Below are 20,715 nucleotides of genomic sequence, written 5' to 3'. Positions count from 1 at the left end.
GTGACAAAAAATTATCATTAATAAAAATAATTATTAAATATTATTATTTAAAATTGTACATTGTACAGGTAAAAATGAATGCTATCTGTCACTGACATCTCTCCCAACGTATTCACAGAGTTCATCATATCCTAATGTTAATATGTCATCTGAATGCATCACCCTAACCAACGCCTGACAGCTGCTACTGTTTCTTTGAATTATACTAGCAAACTAGAGAGAGAGAGAGAGAGAGAGAGAGAGAGAGAGAGAGAGAGAGAGAGAGAGAGAAAAGAAAGAGAGAGCCTAAAGCCACATAGCAATTATTATACCAGTAAACAAATGCAAATGGTGTACATTAATAAGACAGCTGGACAAATCATAGAGTCTGGCATTAGATTAAACACAAAATGTCTGTTTATATGAACTATTGATATGAAACTGCAGCTGGGCTTAATAACAAAAGCACCAAACCACAAACACACACATAAACAACATTGGTGACTAAGTAAACATCAAGCCAACTAGAAAATGCATAACTCATAACAGTCTAACAAGACTATCGCTATATAAACTACTTTGTTGTCATTGTTGTTGTTGTTGTTGTTGATCTATTATCATTATCATTATTATAAAATGATGCATGTACACATTTAGTATTATTCATTATCATAATCATTGTCCCTATGTTAATTATGTAGGTAAATGAAATACCACACGCTTCTCTGTGCTCATGTACATACACATTATGGAGGACCAATAAAAGACCAGCTGCACTATAGTATTAACAAGTTGTAGTCTAAGGGAAAGAGGAAAACAGCTCCAGTAGCTAACTCAGCAATCCTTGTTCCCCTCCTTCAAGGATGGACTAATAGACGAGGTATCCTCCTTCAGCCTTTCAGGACAACCTTGTGTACATACCTGTGGCTGCTACTCAACACAGTGGGACTGCTAAGAGGCTGGCCTTTCAAGAGAGGACCGCCATGAAGTGCTTTAACAATCCTAACCTCAAGGGCTAAGCCCTTCTTTGCTCTGCCTACTCTCTATAGCATAGCACCTGCCCCAAGTAGCCTCAAAGCTGGCCTTGTTCTATAATTCAATTTTGAAAAGAGAAAGGAGTTTGCTTAAGAGACTACCTGTGGCTAGTTGGATGGTTTTAAAAAAATGTGGTAGCAATGACTGACCACCATCAGCAACCATCAACCACCAAATTCATAAACAATTTGATAAGGTTCTCTCTGACTCCAGTGTCTCTTTATACAATGTGCATGTGTCAGTGAGTGTGTGTGTGTGAGTGTGTGTGTGTGTGTTAAAGAAATGACTTAATCTAAATAATGAAATACTCACAACCTAGCAGACCCAGTCATGTACATGTACTTTAGGGCCTGCAGTTTCCACATGCACATAATGTCCACTGCATGATTACAAGGAGTACATGTATGCTTATAGAGTCTAAATGTGTGTAAATGTCATGAATTACAATTACTATTACTGAGAGCTAGTCCATTACACACTGACTGCCTTGCATTAACAGGACATTATAACACATGTTCACTGAATGCTGTACTAATTGAAGCTGACATGCCCTCTCCCTCTGTGTCCCTCTCTGAATGTTTAGAGAATGTCCTTGAGTTAAGGAGGGATGGAGTCCTCTTAAGCCACTTCAAGTTAAGAGGTTGTAAAGTAGTTGCTCCTTGAGACAAGAGGTTGGGAGGGAAGCTCTTATTGTAAGATTATTCACAGCATGTAAAGTGTACATGTATACATACAGGTGGTGGTGGAGAGAAAGAGGGTCATACAAAAAAGGAAGGCATAGCACATACAGTATAGTGTATGAGGTGCTTGCATCTCTTTGGAACTTAAGGTACATGTGCATTTACATGGAACTGTTAGATCAAAGCTAAATTAATTTTAAACAAGAAACCCGATATTGCTTTAATACACATGACACAATTGTCAGATTCGCGTGCACACTCTCACATGTACATGTACATGTACATGTACATGTACATGTACATGTACATGTACATGTATAATGTACATGTACATGTACACAGGACGATATGCTCACCTCTCTCTTCCTCTCTCCTGACACTATCATCACAGCTGCTTCATCAGTTTTGGGAACTATTGTCTCTAGCATTGCCTGACTTAACCCTGTAAAGGTGTGTGAAGAGAGAGAGAGAGGAGGGAGAAAGAGGGCATGTTATAAATTGAAGGACAAAGAGAGTGAGAGAGAGTGATACAGAGAATATGAGAGAAAAGAAGAGAAGATAAATCAAATATTAAGTACTCATGCACCTTCTAATAACCTTCCGTCTTCAGTCTGACAGATACAATTATCAATGCGGATGACATCAATAACAACTACCTATGAAATAAGAAATATCATATTTCAAAACACAACTATATGCACATGTACATGTACACGCGTATACATGTACACATAGATCAGGATCAAACCGGAACTACTGTGAATAATAATAACAATAGAGCCAACATGGATTATATTATATTTCTTAGTAACTTGTTGTTACGAGATAAACTATGACCTCTAAATCATAGTCTATGTACATAGGACAATGGGTTAATTGTCTGAGATTACTTTACAGTATATAATTATACCATTAGCCATGCATGGGTATAATTATATTGTATATAGTTATTATTATTATTATTATTACTTTTTTGTTGTAATATTTCCCTCCATTAAACTCCTTGTCGATGATGCGTACTTTAAGATTTGATGATACCCAAATGTCATCATTACTTTTATGCAAAGACACTTTTGAATATTTCTTGACAGGGCGACCCTCCTTCTCCTTGTCATCATGCTCCCTCTCTCTTTTAATTTGCTCTTTCCCTCTCTTGTGTCTACTATCATCCCTTGTACTTCTCTTGGCACTGCCACCATCTTTCTCTCTCCTCTTTTCTCTGCCATCTTTGTCTTTTCTTTCCTTGTGACTAAAGGCTCTCTCTGTCTCTCCTTCCTCACTCCTTCCAGAGTATGGGTCTCGTTTTGGTTTCCTACTGAGCTCTTCTTCTTTGGAGATAGAAGGAGGAGTAGGGGGAGAAATCGGGCGCTTCTTTCTTTGAGATGAAATATTATTAGAGTCAAGAGAGGAGGTTGATCTGCATGAGTGTAGAGACACAATAAAATGGAGTATAACATGTACCTATTAGACAAGATAAGTCCGTATTCTTTTTCAAATGGTTTAGATTCTCTTTTGACTGAGTTAAAATGAAAGACAGAAATATAGGCATACTTTTAAAAATAAAACAACAACACTCTATGGCTATACCATTTGTTGATCTTCCAAATCTTTTGAATTCTTCTTCAGACACAACTTCAAGATGATTCGTACTAAATCTCAGATTCTACAGCATACGAAATCAAACATGAACAATATGTCTCCAATACAATGTACATGTACACATACAATGTACATAAAAGCTAAAGCATATTTTATTTTATTTACTACAAATGTTATATGATGATAAGTGATAGGAAGTGTGACACGAGGCATGAGTGTACATAACAAGATACGGCTAGTAAACAAGAGCAGAGTACAGGAGGAGCAGTACAGGAGGAACCGCCAACAGATTCATATCACAGTAGATATTATACTGGTGATGACCTCAATTCAAATTGTTATCTATTATTCACACATGTACATGTACATGCAGCCGACCTCTTCAATATTGATTATTGAGCAGCCGCTCTCAAGGTAACTTAATGCTATCAATCATCACCTGTCCATAAGCTTTGAATGGAACCTGTTGATACCAATAGCTGTAATTGGAGACTTTAGAGATAAGAGAAAGACAGAGACACTGTTAATTAACACTAGCTCACATTAAGCATCATCAGACTTGAGAATAATAACCATTACAGTGAATATAATGCATAAGCAATTCTGTACAGTATAAATACATTAATATTTAATTATGGATACAAAATGAGCCACGTAAAGTAACAATTGCACATTCGGACAATGTATTCTATTATTATATAAGTATAATATCATCTTTATGATAAGATATTAACATGTGAACCCGATACTCCATAATATCGCTGCTTGATAGATATAGACGCCTCCCCATAAGAGGGCGAGCCTGGAAAGGACACACAGCTCAAGTGACATTGATATGGAGATTAAGAAAGACTGTGAGCTATAGTGTTACAGGTCTGAGATAAGGAACAGTCTAACTCCTAACATTCACACAAAGGCAGATACATACATGTACGTGTAGAGCCTATGTACACAGAAGGATATAGAATGTATATGTACATTGTGTCAATGGAATGGCATGTACATGTACAGTTAGAGCAGGAGGGAAGAGTAACTAGGTGAACGTGTGCAAGAAATACAAACAGTTTGATTTTTGTACAGTATCTAACCCCAGCCTCTGTCCAGGCCTCCTTCCCACCACTCTGAATACATTTCCACTTAAGACAAGTAGCTAATAGTGTACTTCTCTATACACCACGTCATTATTAAAGTCTATGTATACTCAACAGAATAAGCTGGGGCCTTATATACATAGCCATTATACTGCTAGTATGTCTGGATTATGCTCAAATCCAAACTCACTTACTTAATAAGCAAATTCATGAAAGAGAGGAGAGAAGAGTACCATAGCATTAAGTAAAGGCCCTACCCTAGCTTTTATTAAGGCACAGATGTTATCAAGGTGCTTGCATAGCAGTGCCAGTCTTGGCTATATAAAGAAAGGCAATGGTTTCCCAGGAGGCTATAAAAACCTCTTAAACACTCAGAGGCCCTTATGGAGAGTGTCAAGGAGTGGTCTACTGAGGAAAGAGGCTGGCAGATTTGAGGGAAAGTATACACAATGGTGTTAGGAAGGAGGGACAACTCTCTACTTCTCTCTAACAATCATCTAGTTGCGTTTAAGAACCTCCGGAGACAGACTGTCGCCACTGGTTAATACAGTGGGCACTGCATAAAGTTGGACTATTTGTGTTGGTGAGAGAGAGTGCATGCATGCAGCCACGCATGCACGCATATCATTATAAGGTTGATTACATCATTATTACCTCATTGTTAATGACTAGTCTAAGGACGAGTGTTGAATTTTTCTCATCGACCGAAACAATCTAAAAATTAAAGAATTAATAACTAACCACGAGTCACTTCACTTACTTTCCTTCGCTATATACTTTCTCTATCACTACCGCCACCCCCCTCCCTCTCTCTCTCTCTCTTTCTTCTGTCTATCTTATCTTAAATTTATACTCTTTCTTCTCTCGAGTCTCGCCCTCTCCTTTCATCTCTTTCCCTCCCTCCCCCTCTCTCCCTCACCTCTCTCTCCCTCCACCCTCTCTCCCTCCCGCCCTCCCCTCACTCTCACTTTTCCATAAAGATCTTCATGAGGTCCGTCAATCACTCGAGCAAAGTTCCCCACATGAAAACCTATTGCCATGGCGACAATGATGCATCGCTCTGACAACTTGATGTACATGTACCTTCTGGTTTCTCTTCTGGTATTTCTTCTCCAATTTTCTTGACATGTCTCACACGGCCATCTTTATCTTTATAAGGCTTCGGTCTCTTTATTAAGAAATCATGAAAGGCAGAGGGTAAGATTGATAGACAATAATAATAACTATAATGCTTGGCAGTAACTGCATGGTGCGTGAGAAAGAGGTTAATAGGACAAACTGTTATCATAAGAGACAATTGAACAGAAACAATTTAACAACCACTAAAATGTAACAATGGTCATTCTCTCTCTCACTGTCTTTTCTCCTGACTTTTATCTCAATTTCTCCTGGTTTCTTTATCCTGTTTTTCTTCTTTGGGTCGGGGGGTTTAGGGGTGGCCCCCAGTCCCAGACCCCCTGGATGTGGTATGTACTCAATCGGTTCAATCAATCTACACACAATGAGAATCATTAGCATATGCTCCAGTAGAATATGCTCCTCCAGTACTTGTACATGTACATACCCCTTCTTGTTGAGTCCAATGGCTTGGCCTGGCTTCCAGCCCATTCCTTTCAACATGGCTGACCCAAAGTGTTCAATTGGCATACTAGCATAATCACTGAGGGTACTCTAACAGAGAGAGAGAGGGGGGGAGAGAGAAAGAGAGGGAGAGAGAGAGAAAGAGAGGGAGAGAAAGAGAAAGAGAGGGAGAGAAAAGAAGTTTTTGCTTTCAGAAGAAAGCAAAAACCATAACAGTCTTTGCTTTATTTCAAAAATTTGCATTTAAAATGGTCATAACTGGAAAAATTTTAGTTGAAACCAGCTCAAACTTTCTACACAGCATAAGTACATCAATATGTATCAGAAAATGTAATAAAAATTGGACGTCATTTCGGAGCCATTTTTTGGAAAAAACCATGGGCTATAGCCTTGGGTATTTTTCAAAATTTGGCTCGTTTTTAAAAATGGCTGTAACTTGAAAATTTCTTGTCGGAATCGACTCAAACTTTCTACACAGCATAAGGACATCAATATGTATCAGAAAATGTAATAAAAATTTGGGGTGATTTCGGGGCCATTTTTTGGAAAAAAAACCATGGGCTATAGCCTTGGGTATTTTTAAAAATTTGGCTCGTTTTTAAAAATGGCTGTAACTTGAAAATTTCTTGTCAGAATCGACTCAAACTTTCTACACAGCATAAGGACATCAATATGTATCAGAAAATGTAATAAAAATTTGGGGTGATTTCGGGGCCATTTTTTGGAAAAAAAACCATGGGCTATAGCCTTGGGTATTTTTAAAAATTTGGCTCGTTTTTTAAAATGGCTATAACTTGAAAATTTCTTGTCGGAATCGACTCAAACTTTCTACACAGCATAAGGACATCAATATGTATCAGAAAATGTAATAAAAATTTGGGGTGATTTCGGGGCCATTTTTTTGGAAAAAACCATGGGCAGCCTTGGGTATTTTTCAAAATTTGGCTCGTTTTTAAAAATGGCTGTAACTTGAAAATTTCTTGTCGGAATTGACTCAAACTTTCTACACAGCATAAGGATATCAATATGTATCAGAAAAAGTAATAAAAATTGGACGTCATTTCGGAGCCATTTTTTGGAAAAAACCATGGACTATATATAGTACATGGTCATGGGTTAAATTTTGCCAAAATTGAAAAGGAGAGAATTCTCCATCTTAATAATGGTTCCTCATACATATACATGTTCTTATGTTGTGTAAAAGTTTGAGCTGATTCTGATCAAAACTGGATTTTTTACGGATTTTTTAATTCACTCCAAAAATTGTCACAGATTTTGTGACAATGGAACTAATGGGTTTTTGCTTGTCACAGATTTTGTGACAATGGAACTAATGGGTTTTTTGCTTGTCACGAATTTTGTGACAATGGAACTATTAGGTTTCTGATGCACATACATGTACATGTAGTTTTGCAGCTGTTATGAATAAAGTGTGTGTTAGAGTATAAGTTAGTTACCTCTTCTGGTCGGTAGGGTAGGTCAGTTAGTTTATCATCGTCAGCTTGGACAGGAGGTTTGTTCTGCATTATCAATGGAATGACCAGGCCACCCTCAGCCTTCCCTCCTCCTCCTCCTCCTCTTTGATCCTCTCCAAATACACCGGATCTTATATCTAGCATCTTTTAAAAGGACAGTAAAATATTACCCTAACTTTACCTTCCAGTATCGCCTTAGCAGCTATTATATTCATATCAGTCTCTTTGGTCTCCTCAGAAGGCGTGGCCACTGATCCTGACTCCACCCCCTTTAGTCTATTGAGTCTCTCAGTGGCTGTGGCCTGCTCTGGGTTAACCACACCCACATCTTGAGTAGGATTCCGCCAGATATTGGTTTTAATTAGTGGGATGATGTACTCACGAGGTGGGGGCTTCGGAACGGCACTGATTTTTAAAATTTAAATATTTTAAAATAATTGTGTATTTATTTTAAAATATTTATATTTTAAAAAATTAATCACTCAATAAATATAATAATTATTATGTATATAGGCTACCTGTTCAATTTTTTGTCTTCCACTGACAGTATGTAGTCTTTATCTTGCTTGTCGTTGCCCTCAGTGTCGCTGCTTCTTTTAAAAGATGAGGCTCCGCGTTTATTAGAGCCGGTAGCACTTAATTTAAAGGAGACAGAAGGTGTAGCTTTCTCTGTAATATTTTCAGCCATTTTAAAAGTTAAAACTAATTTAATTTGTTGCTTCCACGTGAATCAACGTGCTTGGAGTATCCGGACTTGACGCCATTTTAAGGGTTAAATATAGGTTGTTATGGTAACAAAATAAAAGGAGGAGAGAGAGAGAGAAAAAAGAAACCATGTCTAACAAAATGTCCTTCAAAATCAAGTCCTCCTCCAACAAGAGGAAGACCAGCAGCCCCAATAGCAACCCGAGTACCGCCACAAACTCCCAGTCTAGCGTTGGGGTGACTAGCAATAAGCACGAGACATCTATTGATGACCCGTTGGTTAATGATGAGATTAAACTGCTCCGTGTTACGGAGGAGCACTTGAAAGAAGTAAAACTAGAGGGAAAAATAGTAAAAGGTGTACAGTTTTTCTTATTTTATTAGCTCCATCCAGCAAATGAAGACCCGTTAGAGCCAGAAATAAAAGAAACCAGAGTCTTTGTTAAGGAGCTGCCTCCTACTCCTTCCCCTCGTCCAGAAAACACCAAACAGTTAGTTTTATTATTGTTATGCCTTTGGGTAAATGTGATAAAAAGCAACCAATTAAATTAAATTAATACATGTACATGTAATTATTGATTAATTTTTAATTATGCTAATTTATTTTTGTATTTTTTGTAGTGTGGTTGTACTTCATCCGATGCCTCTTGAAATTAGACCAGCAAAAACTAAATTATTAGGTAAGAACTTGTAATTGAGTATGTGTACAGCTACCATGCACATGCTAGGTTCGCTCAAAAGTGGTCCAAGGTGTGATCAAGATAACGTCTTCATCAGTCACAGCATTATTGGGACCTTTGAAGAATACACTGAATCAAGACTAGCTGATAGAAATGTGAGAGAGAGGGGGGAGGGAGAGGGATTTATTTTATTTTATTTTATTTATTTATAGTCTTTAACTGGAACCGTTCCTTCTACAGTGCCTCCAGTAGTTTTACCGAAAGTATCCAAGAAGAAGAATAAATCAACGCCAGCAATAGTAAGACATAAAATTAATAATAATGATGAAATAATGATTATTATTAACTGTATGCTACCTCACTGTGTTATAATATAATAATAATGATTAAATAATGATTATTATTAACTGTATGCTACCTCACTGTGTTATAATATAATAATAATGATTAAATAATGATTATTATTAACTGTATGCTACCTCACTGTGTTATGATATGTCCTTTCTCTTTACAGCCCAAAGAGACTAATGCATTATCTAATTGGGAGAAACAAATAAATAGAAGGAAAGTCATTCAGGAAAGAATATCAAGTAAGGAAAATCATCTCTTTATCAATCATTCTCACTCTCTGGCTATCTCTCTCTCTCTCTTTCTATCCCTCTCTCTCTCCCTCTTCTTTGTAGAGCGTCTCAAAGGAGAGAAAGGTGACCTGACGATGAATTATGGAGATACTTTTAGAAGAGTTCAAGAAGAAAGGTACTGAAAGAATGTGTCTATACTTGTCATTAATAGTTCACAATATACACAATAGGAGCTTCATTGATAGAGCAATACCTGCAATCGATAGTGGAAAAGGACGTAAGTGGTAAAAGTACAGCAAGTACATGTATATTCATTCTAGTCCATGTACTGCTTGTATCAAATTCTATACCTGTACCTGTACATGTACCTATACCTGTGCATGTACCTGTACCTGTACATGTACCTATACCAGTGTACCTGTACATGTACCTATACCAGTGTACCTGTACATGTACCTATACCAGTGTACCTGTACATGTACCTATACCTGTGCATGTACATGTACATGTGTCTTGTGATAAGGCCATCATTTTTTAGATTTTGTCGGTAGCGAGTTTTGGAGATTGCAGTCAACAGTAGGTGATCCAGTAACTGGGATTAGGTACCAAAATAAAGTACAGTCGTGCAATGTAGCTATTGTATGTGTGTAGGACCACGCTGACAAAGACAGAGAAAGGAGATCCACCTGTGACTGGCTTCATTAGCTGTCCCTCGTCAGCGACCAATAGAAATAACATGTTTCAAACATGGAGCCGCTCCAGGTATTTATGGAAAAGAAAGGAACAGCTTTCACGAGCAGTTTCAGAACCAAAATACCCAGTGGTAAGAACTTTATCTTTCTCTCAATCTCTTGTTCTTTATCATCTTGTCTTTCTTCTCGTCATTAGGATTTTGACAGTCTTCAGCTAAGAGGTCTTGTCCAGCCCTCTGTCCTCCCCCCTCCTCCTCCTCTTGGCTCATCCCATTCACTGGACTCACTAGGGGAGAGCCTATTCAATGAAGAAGATGAAGATGATGAAGAGAGAGAGAGGGGGGAAGATGGAAGGACTAGCGCCTGCAACAGCTTAGAAGAGTAAGTGTGTAATATACATTATTTTATCATTTTTATATTAGTTATTATTATCATTTTTATATTTATATTATTATTATTATTATTTTATAGAAGTGTTAGCTTATTAGACACTCATCCTGACGTAGCAGCCTCTCCTTTCATTGGCCCCGCCCTTCAGATACAGGACCAACTGTATGCATGGTTTGGAGACGGGGGGAGAGGAGAAGGAGAGAGAGAGATGAGGAGAGATGACTATAAGATTAGGATCCTCTTTGAAGCTGGTATTCAGCAGCTAGCAATGAACCACATTGTATTGCAGAATAGAGGAACTGTTGCCATCAGTTTCACTTGGAAGGTAAAGTATGAATTATACATGTAGTTATAATGTATGTATGCATGTATACAACTGTTGAATCTGGTGGTGGAAATTGTGGCAAATCGATTTTAACCATTATGTAGATGTTCAACGGTGCATGGCCACAATTAAAAATTTAAATTTCCTCCTACCTCCAACACTAAATAATAATTATTTACTTATATGTGCATGCATTTTAGAAGTTTCCTGGCACTAGTAAACTTGGCTTAAAAACTTCAGAACAAACCCAGCAGCGGTTCTACTTTGATACCAGAGAAGGTAAATTTATCATATTAATTTATTAGTATTTTTTGTGTGCACATACATGTATATACATGTACATATAGGTGTCATTCTTCCTGGGAGAAATCTCAGTCTTGACTTTATATTCAAGTCACCAAACCCTGGCATATTCTCAGAGACTTGGGAGATAGTGACTAGGCCAGTACTGCTCAGTAATAATGGACAGAGTCCTTTGTATGTAACTCTTAAAGGAGTTTCATTCCAACCTGATCTGTACCAAGAGAAACGAGATATGATTGAGGTATGCATGTACATATAACATGCATGTACATGGCATGTGTGCTTATTCCTCTTTCATTTCTGTTTCTTTTCTCTCCCTCTGTCTCTCTCTTTCTTTCTTTACTCCAGAGAAAGTTATATCACGATGTGGCTAAGGCTACATCGAAGAGACTAGTTGATCAGTTGGTTAATACGATACACACTCCTCCCCGTTCAGTGACACCATTACCTGTCAATATACCGGTAAGTTTTGCAATTACTGTAAGTCATGTTCTTGCAATTAGTATGCTGAAATTATTGACCCCATCATGCTGGATGTATTGCTCTATTGTAATATATTTTATTTTTCTTTTTACAGGAGGAGAGTGAATTCCTTTCAAAGAATCCTGGGGTATGTCTGCTATAATATTATGACAAGTTGTCTTTGGCCAAATTTTACCAAAATTGTTTTATACTATTTTTCTGATACATATGCATGTTCTTATGTTGTGTAGAAAGCTTGAGCTGATTCCGATAATTCTGAATTTTTTACAAATTTTTTAAGTTGCTCAAAAATTGGGCCAAAATTCTTGTACTACAGTAAAGGGTATTTATCAGGATGGGTCCTAAAATTTTCTAATAAAAAATATGCAATACTATAAAAAGTTTGATAGAAAATTAGATATAATTTTACATAATTATTAATTTTATACAACTCTAGGTCTATTATCATTATAATGCTGTCCAGCAGCTCAAAGCTTTATACATTGACCTACATAATCCCACACCTCCTCAAGAACCCACGAAAAGTGGAGGAGGAGGAGCAGTAGGAGGAGGAACTGTTGGCGGGAAAAAACAACAAGAACCTAAAAAAGGAGGAGGAGCTGGGGGGAAGAAAATAAATAAAGAGGAAAGTCACAAGCAGCTTCACGTAGATACAAGTAAGATAATAAAAAATTGTGTGCATAACTTTACAAGCTTTTTTAAAGCAGATCCTGACCATTCTGTAGATTTGAATTTCCCTCCATGGGACCTATCACTAAACACATTAGAGAAGGTTGATACACACATAATATATGATAATATATGTACATGTACATGTAATTTATTCATGATTCTTGTAGCTGATACTGGAGATTGATGATGGCAATGTGAGAGAGGACAAATATAAAACATTGAATGCAATCATATCTGAAATCAGTGCACCACTGCCTTCTGCTCCAAGATCCACAAGATACATTAAAACGTAGCAGAGAAACAACTAAAATATGAATTTACATCCATACTTTATTCACTTAGTTACTTCTTGCTGTGTGAGGCCATTGACACTTTAGTGAGCACTTCAGAGCACCTTAGACAAGTAATGGGACTTCCTTCAAAGGACTCTCCCTCAGCTGGAGGACTCCAAGAAGAAGAGTCACAATCTGAGCTTGATCAATCAAGTCAGCCTTCATCACCAGGTAAAGGAAGATGGTTTGGAGCAAGTTCTCATGCATAAATAATTCACTGTGTGTAGTTATTATCCCTCCACAATCAAGCAAAAAAGATCAGAGCAAGAGAGGAAGTAAAGTGAAAGAAGTTAGTGTGAAAGAGAAAGAGAAGGAGCAACTCCAGCAAAGAGTAAGAGCCAAGTACAAGTGAGAGAGTTGGAGTAATGTCTTCTTTCCTTTGTTATAGCCTACTAGTAAGAAAGGTGGCCCAAAGTCAAACAAGAAAGGAGGAAGCAGTAACAGTAAGTGTACAGTAAAAGTCCAACTATTAATGATATAATTACTTGAACAGTGAAAGGAAATAGCAAGATATCAAAAATTCCATCAGTTGAGACAGTTAGAAAAAAATTTTTACTTTCTTTCTCTAGTTCTTTATTGCTAAAATTTACATTAATTTACATTTTCCCTTTATAGCAAGACACTAGTAACAGTAATGCAATTCCATCAAAACCATCAGAGATTGACCCAATGTTAACTTTAAAGTATAAAGAAATCTTTCTCTCGGTGGTATGCGAAATTCTGAAAATTACAACAATGAATAATTTCAACTGTTTTCTTTATAGGCACATGATATAATGGCATCAACTGTTGATCAAGTTTCATCTCTAATATCTGAAGACATATAACATTCACATTGTATCCATCATTGTTTTATACTAATAACAGTTACTGTACCTGTACGACAAGATGAAGGTTGCCATTTAATGCTTTCTCATGATTATAATAATTATACTGATTGGTCAAAGTTCAAACCAGATTGGCATCAAAATAGTAATCAGCTTCATTTCAATCACTTTTGCATTATGCTCCTTTACTCATTGCTATGCAGCAGTACATCAATTTTAAGTGAATTTATGATTTGGAAAGAAAGACAAACTAACTGTGCGTGTGCATGTAACCAACCATGAATCATAATAGCAGATAGTAATCATTGCCATGAACAATAAGCAATCATAATCATGATCTATTCAATTATTGTATGTTGCAACAACTACCAACTAAGTGAGTGTAATGCCACTGTTCCTGTAAAAGGTGTCCCTAATGATACAAGTGCGTCCATAAGGTGATCTCTGCGGCTCTTTTGCATACTCAATGATCTTCCATCCATGAAGGTTGGAGGAGAGTACGGGATACTCGTACTTCATTTCTGGAGGGAGATTAGAACGTCTCTTCAGATAGGCGTACCTTCCTTCACCGTGAGCGCTGATCCCATTGTAAAGGAGCTTCTTAGTGTTGACTGAAGGTGGTCGCATGTCACGTATTGGCAGTGACTGCTTGTTTGATGTAGGAGACCCAAACCCTTTGGCGGCAGCATCAAGTAGGCTCTCCTTATCGTCATCTTCTTGCAGCCTGTGTATCTGAGCAGAGAGGTTTGAGCGTATTCCTCCACTGACTGGTTCTTTCTTTTTCTTCTTCTCTTGCTCTTTCTTTTTGTCTTTTTGCTGCTGTGGTGAGCCAGCTACTGCTCTGCCAAAAGTTTTGGAGTATCTGAGTTGCCATGCAAACCTAATGGCTGCTTCCTTTTGTATGTTCTCCAGCCAAAAGTTTTGCTGCTGAGTGTCCATTGTCACGGGCATTGTGAGTAGTCTTGGAGGAATACGAGAACTTTTTTTTATCAAGAAAGACAAGCTATCCTTTTCCCAAACTTTCGCGGATTATCGCCATGGAAACGGCGTCACCTAGGTTACCGAATAACAACATGGCCACCGAGGAATCTCGAGTCGCAGATCCGCCTAGAACTTCTGACTTTTACAGGACAAAGAATATACCAGAGAGATTCGATAGACCAGGTAAATAGATATAGCACGTTAATTTGCTATTGAAAAGCCTTATTGTTCACGACAGATTTGATAAAAGGCTACAACACAGTCCCACAGAACCCAATGTACAGGACTAGCTCAGTGACATATGGGTAAGGAGCTTCTTCTGATAATATTCTTCTTCATTTTCACACAGTTCACAGCCACCAAGTGTTCATACAATGCCTACACAGTACTACGGTAAATCACAAGCATTTACAAAGGTAAGAAACACAAAATTGCATTATTCAAATTTAGTATTTGTTTGAATTTCTTGACTCTCATCTTGAGCAGCACCTTGGAGCATTCGGAATGTTCCGGAATCATTCACTGAACACAGCAAAGGACAGAAGCAAAGTATAACTGGCTACACACACATGAACGACACTGACATGAAACAACATTATTTTATTATTATATTATTATTATTATTATTATTATTATTATTATTATTATTATTATGATTATTAATTCTATACCAGCATGGATTAAAAATACAAGTTACAATAAAGGCTGAAGAGCTCTAGGTTTATAGCAAACAGCTTCAGCACGTTCACCGGCTTTCTTCTACGCCTACATCTTCTTCACACTTATGTCATAATGGACTCCTTCGTCTTGTAGAGCTTTAAGAGCTGGCTCATAAATGTCAGGTGTTAATGGTCGCTGGACTCCTTTACGTTTATACTGGCCTAACGAGGAACAAGAATCAACCTTGTAGACAAGGTCTACAACTTACCTGATAATATAATTTTTGCAGCTATGGCGGCCGTCTTTCCGACAAGCTTTGACATTGCTGTGTCGCCGTTCTTATCTCCGTCCATATGTAGCGTGATGCAGTGTTCTTCCTTCAGTGTTTACAGAAAAAAAGAATCACACTCCATTTTATAGAATTATTATTGTATAAAGGCTAACTTTAGTTGAATTTGAATTTTCTATGCCGACAATGTGCTGGAGCAACACTGTATCATACTCATCAGGACCTGCTCAATAAGTACATGTAAACTTTCAATATGTATCAAAAAATGTAATAAAAATTTGGGGTGATTTCGGAGCCATTTTTTTGGAAAAAACCATGGGCTATAGCCTTGGGTATTTTTCAAAATTTGGCCCGTTTTTTAAAATGGCCGTAACTCAAAAATTTCTTATCGGAATTGACTCAAACTTGTTACACAGCATAAGGACATCAATATGTATCAGAAAATGTAATAAAAATTAAACGTCATTTCGGAGCCATTTTTTGGAAAAAAACCATGGGCTATAGCCTTGGGTATTTTTCAAAATTTGGCCCGTTTTTTAAAATGGCCGTAACTCAAAAATTTCTTATCGGAATTGACTCAAACTTGTTACACAGCATAAGGACATCAATATGTATCAGAAAATGTAATAAAAATTAAACGTCATTTCGGAGCCATTTTTTGGATAAAAAAACCATGGGCTATAGCCTTGGGTATTTTTCAAAATTTGCCCCTTTTTTAAAATGGCCGTAACTCAAAAATTTCTTATCGGAATTGACTCAAACTTGCTACACAGCATAAGGACATCAATATGTATCAAAAAATGTAATAAAAATTTGGGATGATTTCGGAGCCATTTTTTTAGAAAAAACCATGGGCTATAGCCTTGGGTATTTTTCAAAATTTGGCCCGTTTTTTAAAATGGTTGTAACTCGAAAATTTCTTGTCAGAATCAGCTCAAACTTTCTACACAGCATAAGGACATCAACATGTATCAGAAAATGTAATAAAAATTGGACGCCATTTCGGAGCCATTTTTTGGAAAAAACCATGGGCTATATAGCCTTGGGTATTTTTCAAAATTTGACCCATTTTAAAAATGGTCATAAATCAAAAATTTCTTATTGGAATCGACTCAAACTTGCTACACAGCATAAGGACATCAATATGTATCAAAAAATGTAATAAAAACTTGGGGTGATTTCGGAGCCATTTTTTAGAAAAAACCATGGGCTATAGCCTTGGGTATTTTTCAAAATTTGGCCCGTTTTTTAAAATGGCCGTAACTCAAAAATTTCTTATCGGAATTGACTCAAACTTGTTACACAGCATAAGGACATCAATATGTATCAAAAAATGTAATAAAAATTTGGGGTGATTTCAGAGCCATTTTCTAGAAAAAACCATGGGCTATAGCCTTGGGTATTTTTCAAAATTTGGCCCGTTTTTAAAATGGCTGTAACTTGAAAATTTCTTGTCGGAATCAACTGAAACTTTCTACACAGCATAAGGACATCAATATGTATCAGAAAATGTAATAAAAATTTGGGATGATTTTGGAGCCATTTTTTGGAAAAAACCATGGGCTATAGCCTTGGGTATTTTTCAACAAATTGGCTTATTCCTTAAAATGGCCACAACTCGAAATTTTTAGCCGAAATCGGCTCAAACTTTCTACAGTACATCAATATTCATCAAAATAAATTACAACAAAAGTTTTCTAAAATATTAAATCTTCTAACCCAGTTCCAGCATTGTCTCTAAGTGAGAAGCCAAAGCTCTTAATGGCGTGCCAGCCAAGCTAACTGGAGTTGAAGAGAGGAGCCCAAGGCTACAGGTACAAAAATAACACCTTGAGCTTGTAGCTATTGCAACTTACTCTTGAATGATTTGATACTTCTCTTTGTCGCCTTGAAGAGCCTCTAAAACTGACTCTTTTAAATTGGAACCTCTAACCTCAGTTCTTGATAGTAGCATTGCTAATAGATCACTCTGTCAGAGAGAGAGAGAAGGGAGAGGGTGGGGAGAGAACTTAAAAGTTGCTATAATAATGATGCTTGTGTGTAAACAAAGGAGAGTAGAGTAGGAATAAATAGCATGAATACACGTAGCCACATAAAGTGAGCATAAGAGTGAGTGTACACAATGCCTCCCTGCTTCCATCATCATAACAACAACAAAGTGGGCAACAAATATAAAAACAAGTGAAATTGAATTAATCCAAATGTTATGAGACTAAAAGAAGGAAGCATGATCACTCTGTTTTAAAATCATAATAATTATTTCTTAAAATTATAATTACACTTTTTAAAATGTGATTCCTACACATCAAAACAAAGGCCTTACATTGTCCATCTTTACTACACTTACCCAAGTAATGTCAGCAGCATCGGGCTGGAGCCTTGGCATGGTCTCATTGTCAAGAAGACCCAATTCCAACAGAGCAAGGACCGACTTACAGTATCCCTAAATAATAATACTGACAATCATTAAAGGTATTAGGTAGGGATACCTGGTATCTCAAGGTTCCCCTAATGACAGTCTCGGCTTCTTGGATACCATAGAGATCCCTATACTTGAGTGAGTCTCTGTTAGGGTACCCTTCCAGCGGGAGGGAGGTACTGAATCCATTGCTCATTGGTTTAACTTCTCTCATGATCCCACCACCAGCTGGTATCTCAACCACTTTCCCTCCTTTAAGGTAGCGGGCTGGGTTACATGCTGCAATTAACACACCAGCTGGACTCCAACTATCAATCAATAAAAGTAAGTATGTATAACGGATCCTTTGCTATGCAGGAAATTTAATATAAATTGCATTAATTAAGGACTGGTAGTAGGAAACTGTAATTATTACCTAAATTTGTATCTAAGTGGATTACCAGCAAAAGATGAATGGGGTAGGCCACCACACCAAGACTCAAAATACAATATCTAAAAACAATAGGCGATAAAATAACATTAAATTAATAATAATAAAGTACACAATATCAATAGAACATGTATCAAGAATATTATCATACCATGGTAAGAAGAAGTATTAATAAAAGTAACAATTCATAACAAGGACTGTAACATGAATAAATCTTACCTTTCCGTTGTTCTTATGTACATTGTCAATGCAGTCCATTGCCAGCAGGTGGTCTATGCCCGGGTCAAGGCCACACTCGTTCATAATGACCACACCCGCCTCTTGGGCGGAGTCATGAAGGGACGCTAGCTCTGGACTGACGTAGCTAGCAGTTACCAGGTTGGTCTTAGCGTCAATGCATTGTCTAGCTACTATTGTGTGTAATGTCGTTGGAACTAAACTGGAGGGGAAAAAGATAATCATGACCCAGCCCCACCCATGTAATTAAAATTTACCACGCCCACCCAGTACCTCATCACTAAGTCATGGTCTTTTATTAATTGAGAGAGATCAGAGTCTGGGGAGAGGTTGAAATGCTTTGCAGTTGTATTTGGGTAGCTCCTGGCCATACTCTCGGCCTGAGAGGCGTCATTAGAGGCTGTAGTGAAAGGACAATACTGGATAATTCTCAATTCTCGTTCTGTGCTACTCACCAACTGTGACTTGAACGCATTTATCTCTAGTCAGGAGCTCCACCAGTGGAGGACAGGTCCTTCCAGAGCCTAAAAGGAGAACCCTTTGCATTTTGACGAGATGAAAGACACCTGTAGCTAAAGGACTATTAAGGTAACCCACCCACGTGTCGTTGTACGCATGCGCAGTAGAGCAGGAAAATGAAAATAATTGCCGCCGCCAGAGACCGCGTCGGCAAAAGGGCCAGAACTCCGCCTCTCCTCAGCTCTCGATCAACATATCATCCTCTTTCCATCCAATGCTGCAGCAGACTAGAGCTGCTCATGCCCATGTACTCCACCGGCCATTGCTCTAATCACAGCACCGCCAAAATGCCTGATCTTCGCTTCGACTCCATGAGGAAAGGGACCATTGAGCGGGCCCTCTATGATTCCTACCGTCGCCGGAGTAGCCTCTGCCTACCACCAGACATTACACTGCCACAGGACTGCTACAGATCCACTGGACCACTGCCTCTCCAGTGTCTCGCCGCTGATGCACTCCCTGAGAGCCTCAAGGAGGAGATAGAGAAACTAACAGTCTCTTCACTGGAGGAATACTCTCACCAAGAAGGACATGTAAAGGTGTGTGTTAGTATGCAAGTAGTTGCATGGTAGCATCGAAATCTCACACTTGCTAACTCTCCATGGCATGTTATCTTAAGAACTCTTCTCCTTGTCCTAGTAAACACTCCATAGCCCCCACTTGTAGCCTGATATGCCAATAGTTGTAATCATTCTTCAGAATACAACACTAGCTCGTAAAAAGCTTCTATCCTGTTGCATGCACATACTTATAATGTACTGCCGTAAACTTGAAGCTTCCCTTTAACCTTTGTTATTCCTGTTACAGGGATCTCTGAGCTTGTCTGATGGTCATAATGAACACACTGTCATTGTCCCTTTGCAGTTTTTCACGAATGGTAAGTGATAGACATTTCACATTACTAGCTACTGGATGGCGTAACAAAGAGAGGCTGGAGTTTATGTTCTTTCTTCTCTCTCTCTCTTTCATTAGACAATGGTTTACGGATTGTTGGTGGCGTTAAATGTCCTCATTCCGGAGAGAGGCATGCACGAATAATACTCTTCAAGCACATGGAGGACAAAGTTGACACAGAAACACTCTTACCCTCTTTTCATAAAGGTAAGAGAAAAGAGGCCATGCCAGAGGAAGGCTGAGAGATTTCTCAAGTCACTGATTGTTTCATGGCTTGTGTCATGTTACTTGATGGCCCCACCTCAAACTTGATGACAAAAAGAGAAATCAATTCACGATCATGTATAACGTATTATCAATCAGTGGCAATGAATAGTAAACATCAATCCCTTACTAGGCAAAATGCCAATATTAGGCTGTACAGGCCATTATCAGTAAACTAGAGTCATGGGCTGAAGCCTCAAGTCATATTTGATGGCTAGCTATGACGTATTAAGAATTGCATGAGTTAGGAAGGGACTCCAGTGTAGAATTATGATGTAATAGTTCTAGCTTTTCATCATGGCTGAGCTGTTCTTGAGCTCATTTATAAGACTGACTCCCTATGGTTCTAATTTACTGATACAGTTGTTATTAATTAGGTGGAGCACATAATATGAAATTTGAAGTAATTTGAACCAAAAATTACTACTAGTTTATATGCTTGACTGTCCATTCACTAATCTACAGTGATTTGAATGTTGTGTTATGTCTTCTGCCTATGTAGGACTGTGTATTGTTGAAATGGAGGGACACTCTCTTCGAGATTCTACCTTTGAAGGTGTCAGAAAGATCATGAGGAACTTGAATACTGTTC

General features: G+C 37.8%; 6 protein-coding genes across 7 annotated transcripts in view; 3 read left to right on the top strand and 3 right to left on the bottom strand.

Annotated features, from left to right (window-relative positions):
• Window positions 1-25: 25 nt before the first annotated feature.
• On the bottom strand, window positions 26-8,163 carry LOC105312011 (G patch domain and KOW motifs-containing protein-like). The gene is made up of 14 exons (XM_019994163.1): window positions 7,959-8,163; window positions 7,622-7,845; window positions 7,423-7,577; window positions 5,949-6,055; window positions 5,756-5,876; window positions 5,468-5,552; window positions 5,353-5,414; window positions 5,039-5,098; window positions 3,282-3,357; window positions 3,156-3,210; window positions 2,664-3,111; window positions 2,281-2,350; window positions 2,051-2,136; window positions 26-213 (listed from the first exon to the last, which is right to left on the bottom strand). The coding sequence occupies exons 1-14, from the start codon at window positions 8,126-8,128 to the stop codon at window positions 82-84; spliced, it is 1,851 nt and encodes a 616-aa protein (XP_019849722.1). The 5' UTR covers window positions 8,129-8,163; the 3' UTR covers window positions 26-81.
• A 68-nt stretch (window positions 8,164-8,231) lies between these two features.
• LOC105312010 (MYCBP-associated protein-like) lies at window positions 8,232-13,536 on the top strand. Of its 2 annotated transcripts, none has more exons than XM_019994157.1 (25): window positions 8,232-8,475; window positions 8,530-8,636; window positions 8,767-8,825; window positions 8,874-8,980; window positions 9,038-9,124; window positions 9,340-9,415; window positions 9,509-9,581; window positions 9,637-9,683; window positions 9,945-10,008; window positions 10,058-10,229; window positions 10,295-10,479; window positions 10,570-10,813; window positions 11,014-11,092; window positions 11,161-11,357; window positions 11,465-11,578; window positions 11,694-11,726; window positions 12,036-12,255; window positions 12,307-12,371; window positions 12,439-12,560; window positions 12,614-12,774; window positions 12,831-12,934; window positions 12,992-13,046; window positions 13,097-13,140; window positions 13,219-13,311; window positions 13,368-13,536. In XM_019994157.1, exons 1-25 carry the CDS (start codon window positions 8,275-8,277, stop codon window positions 13,428-13,430), a joined length of 2,772 nt encoding a protein of 923 aa, XP_019849716.1. In that variant the 5' UTR covers window positions 8,232-8,274; the 3' UTR covers window positions 13,431-13,536. The 2 variants fall into 2 exon arrangements, with proteins under 2 accessions (XP_019849716.1, XP_019849715.1); XM_019994156.1 differs by having other exon boundaries at window positions 12,304-12,371.
• Window positions 13,537-13,649: 113 nt separating this feature from the next.
• On the bottom strand, window positions 13,650-14,403 carry LOC100642006 (uncharacterized). Its single transcript, XM_003384932.3, has one exon. It carries the CDS (start codon window positions 14,379-14,381, stop codon window positions 13,803-13,805), a length of 579 nt encoding a protein of 192 aa, XP_003384980.1. The 5' UTR covers window positions 14,382-14,403; the 3' UTR covers window positions 13,650-13,802.
• A 54-nt stretch (window positions 14,404-14,457) lies between these two features.
• On the top strand, window positions 14,458-15,100 carry LOC105311997 (UPF0691 protein C9orf116 homolog). Its single transcript, XM_011404284.2, has 4 exons — window positions 14,458-14,594; window positions 14,650-14,716; window positions 14,761-14,827; window positions 14,898-15,100. Exons 1-4 carry the CDS (start codon window positions 14,468-14,470, stop codon window positions 14,964-14,966), a joined length of 330 nt encoding a protein of 109 aa, XP_011402586.2. The 5' UTR covers window positions 14,458-14,467; the 3' UTR covers window positions 14,967-15,100.
• Window positions 15,101-15,156: 56 nt separating this feature from the next.
• On the bottom strand, window positions 15,157-19,084 carry LOC100641881 (alpha-aminoadipic semialdehyde synthase, mitochondrial-like). The gene is made up of 11 exons (XM_019994158.1): window positions 18,902-19,084; window positions 18,720-18,846; window positions 18,429-18,648; window positions 18,195-18,271; window positions 17,850-18,087; window positions 17,708-17,803; window positions 17,217-17,329; window positions 17,080-17,168; window positions 15,516-15,583; window positions 15,340-15,448; window positions 15,157-15,292 (listed from the first exon to the last, which is right to left on the bottom strand). The coding sequence occupies exons 1-11, from the start codon at window positions 18,990-18,992 to the stop codon at window positions 15,177-15,179; spliced, it is 1,344 nt and encodes a 447-aa protein (XP_019849717.1). The 5' UTR covers window positions 18,993-19,084; the 3' UTR covers window positions 15,157-15,176.
• A 47-nt stretch (window positions 19,085-19,131) lies between these two features.
• Window positions 19,132-20,715, top strand: part of LOC100638206 (uncharacterized) — a 7,542-nt gene continuing 5,958 nt past the window's right edge. The window contains exons 1-4 of the mRNA XM_003384902.3: window positions 19,132-19,504; window positions 19,773-19,842; window positions 19,938-20,066; window positions 20,626-20,715. The exon at window positions 20,626-20,715 is cut by the window's right edge and continues 31 nt beyond it. Of these exons, the coding sequence (XP_003384950.2) occupies window positions 19,205-19,504; window positions 19,773-19,842; window positions 19,938-20,066; window positions 20,626-20,715 (589 nt within the window). The 5' untranslated portion in view covers window positions 19,132-19,204. The remainder of the gene's footprint in view (window positions 19,505-19,772; window positions 19,843-19,937; window positions 20,067-20,625) is intronic.

The sequence above is a fragment of the Amphimedon queenslandica genome, unplaced genomic scaffold (assembly GCF_000090795.2).
Source record: "Amphimedon queenslandica unplaced genomic scaffold, v1.1 AMPQUscaffold_13481, whole genome shotgun sequence".
NCBI classification, from domain to species: domain Eukaryota; kingdom Metazoa; phylum Porifera; class Demospongiae; order Haplosclerida; family Niphatidae; genus Amphimedon; species Amphimedon queenslandica.
Note: the sequence above shows the minus strand (reverse complement) of the source record. Positions and strands in the feature narration are given on the sequence as shown.

What these genes read in the sequence shown, in the direction of transcription:
- LOC105312011 (XM_019994163.1), bottom strand. Translation starts at nt 8,128, where the DNA reads ATGGCTGAAAATATTACAGAGAAAGCTACACCTTCTGTCTCCTTTAAA. An exon ending in ACCAGAAGAGAAACCAGAAG is followed by an intron (nt 5,415 to 5,467) that starts GTACATGTACAT and finishes CCATGGCAATAG; the next exon opens with GTTTTCATGTGGGGAACTTT. An exon ending in GACTAGTCATTAACAATGAG is followed by an intron (nt 3,358 to 5,038) that starts GTAATAATGATG and finishes CGTATGCTGTAG; the next exon opens with AATCTGAGATTTAGTACGAA.
- LOC105312010 (XM_019994156.1), top strand. Translation starts at nt 8,275, where the DNA reads ATGTCTAACAAAATGTCCTTCAAAATCAAGTCCTCCTCCAACAAGAGG. An exon ending in ATAAATCAACGCCAGCAATA is followed by an intron (nt 9,125 to 9,339) that starts GTAAGACATAAA and finishes TTCTCTTTACAG; the next exon opens with CCCAAAGAGACTAATGCATT. An exon ending in AAGTCAGCCTTCATCACCAG is followed by an intron (nt 12,775 to 12,830) that starts GTAAAGGAAGAT and finishes CACTGTGTGTAG; the next exon opens with TTATTATCCCTCCACAATCA.
- LOC100642006 (XM_003384932.3), bottom strand. Translation starts at nt 14,381, where the DNA reads ATGCCCGTGACAATGGACACTCAGCAGCAAAACTTTTGGCTGGAGAAC.
- LOC100641881 (XM_019994158.1), bottom strand. Translation starts at nt 18,992, where the DNA reads ATGCAAAGGGTTCTCCTTTTAGGCTCTGGAAGGACCTGTCCTCCACTG. An exon ending in CCACTTAGATACAAATTTAG is followed by an intron (nt 18,088 to 18,194) that starts GTAATAATTACA and finishes ATTGATTGATAG; the next exon opens with TTGGAGTCCAGCTGGTGTGT. An exon ending in ATGCTGCTGACATTACTTGG is followed by an intron (nt 17,330 to 17,707) that starts GTAAGTGTAGTA and finishes TCTCTCTGACAG; the next exon opens with AGTGATCTATTAGCAATGCT.
- LOC105311997 (XM_011404284.2), top strand. Translation starts at nt 14,468, where the DNA reads ATGGAAACGGCGTCACCTAGGTTACCGAATAACAACATGGCCACCGAG. An exon ending in AGAGAGATTCGATAGACCAG is followed by an intron (nt 14,595 to 14,649) that starts GTAAATAGATAT and finishes TGTTCACGACAG; the next exon opens with ATTTGATAAAAGGCTACAAC. An exon ending in ACTAGCTCAGTGACATATGG is followed by an intron (nt 14,717 to 14,760) that starts GTAAGGAGCTTC and finishes ATTTTCACACAG; the next exon opens with TTCACAGCCACCAAGTGTTC.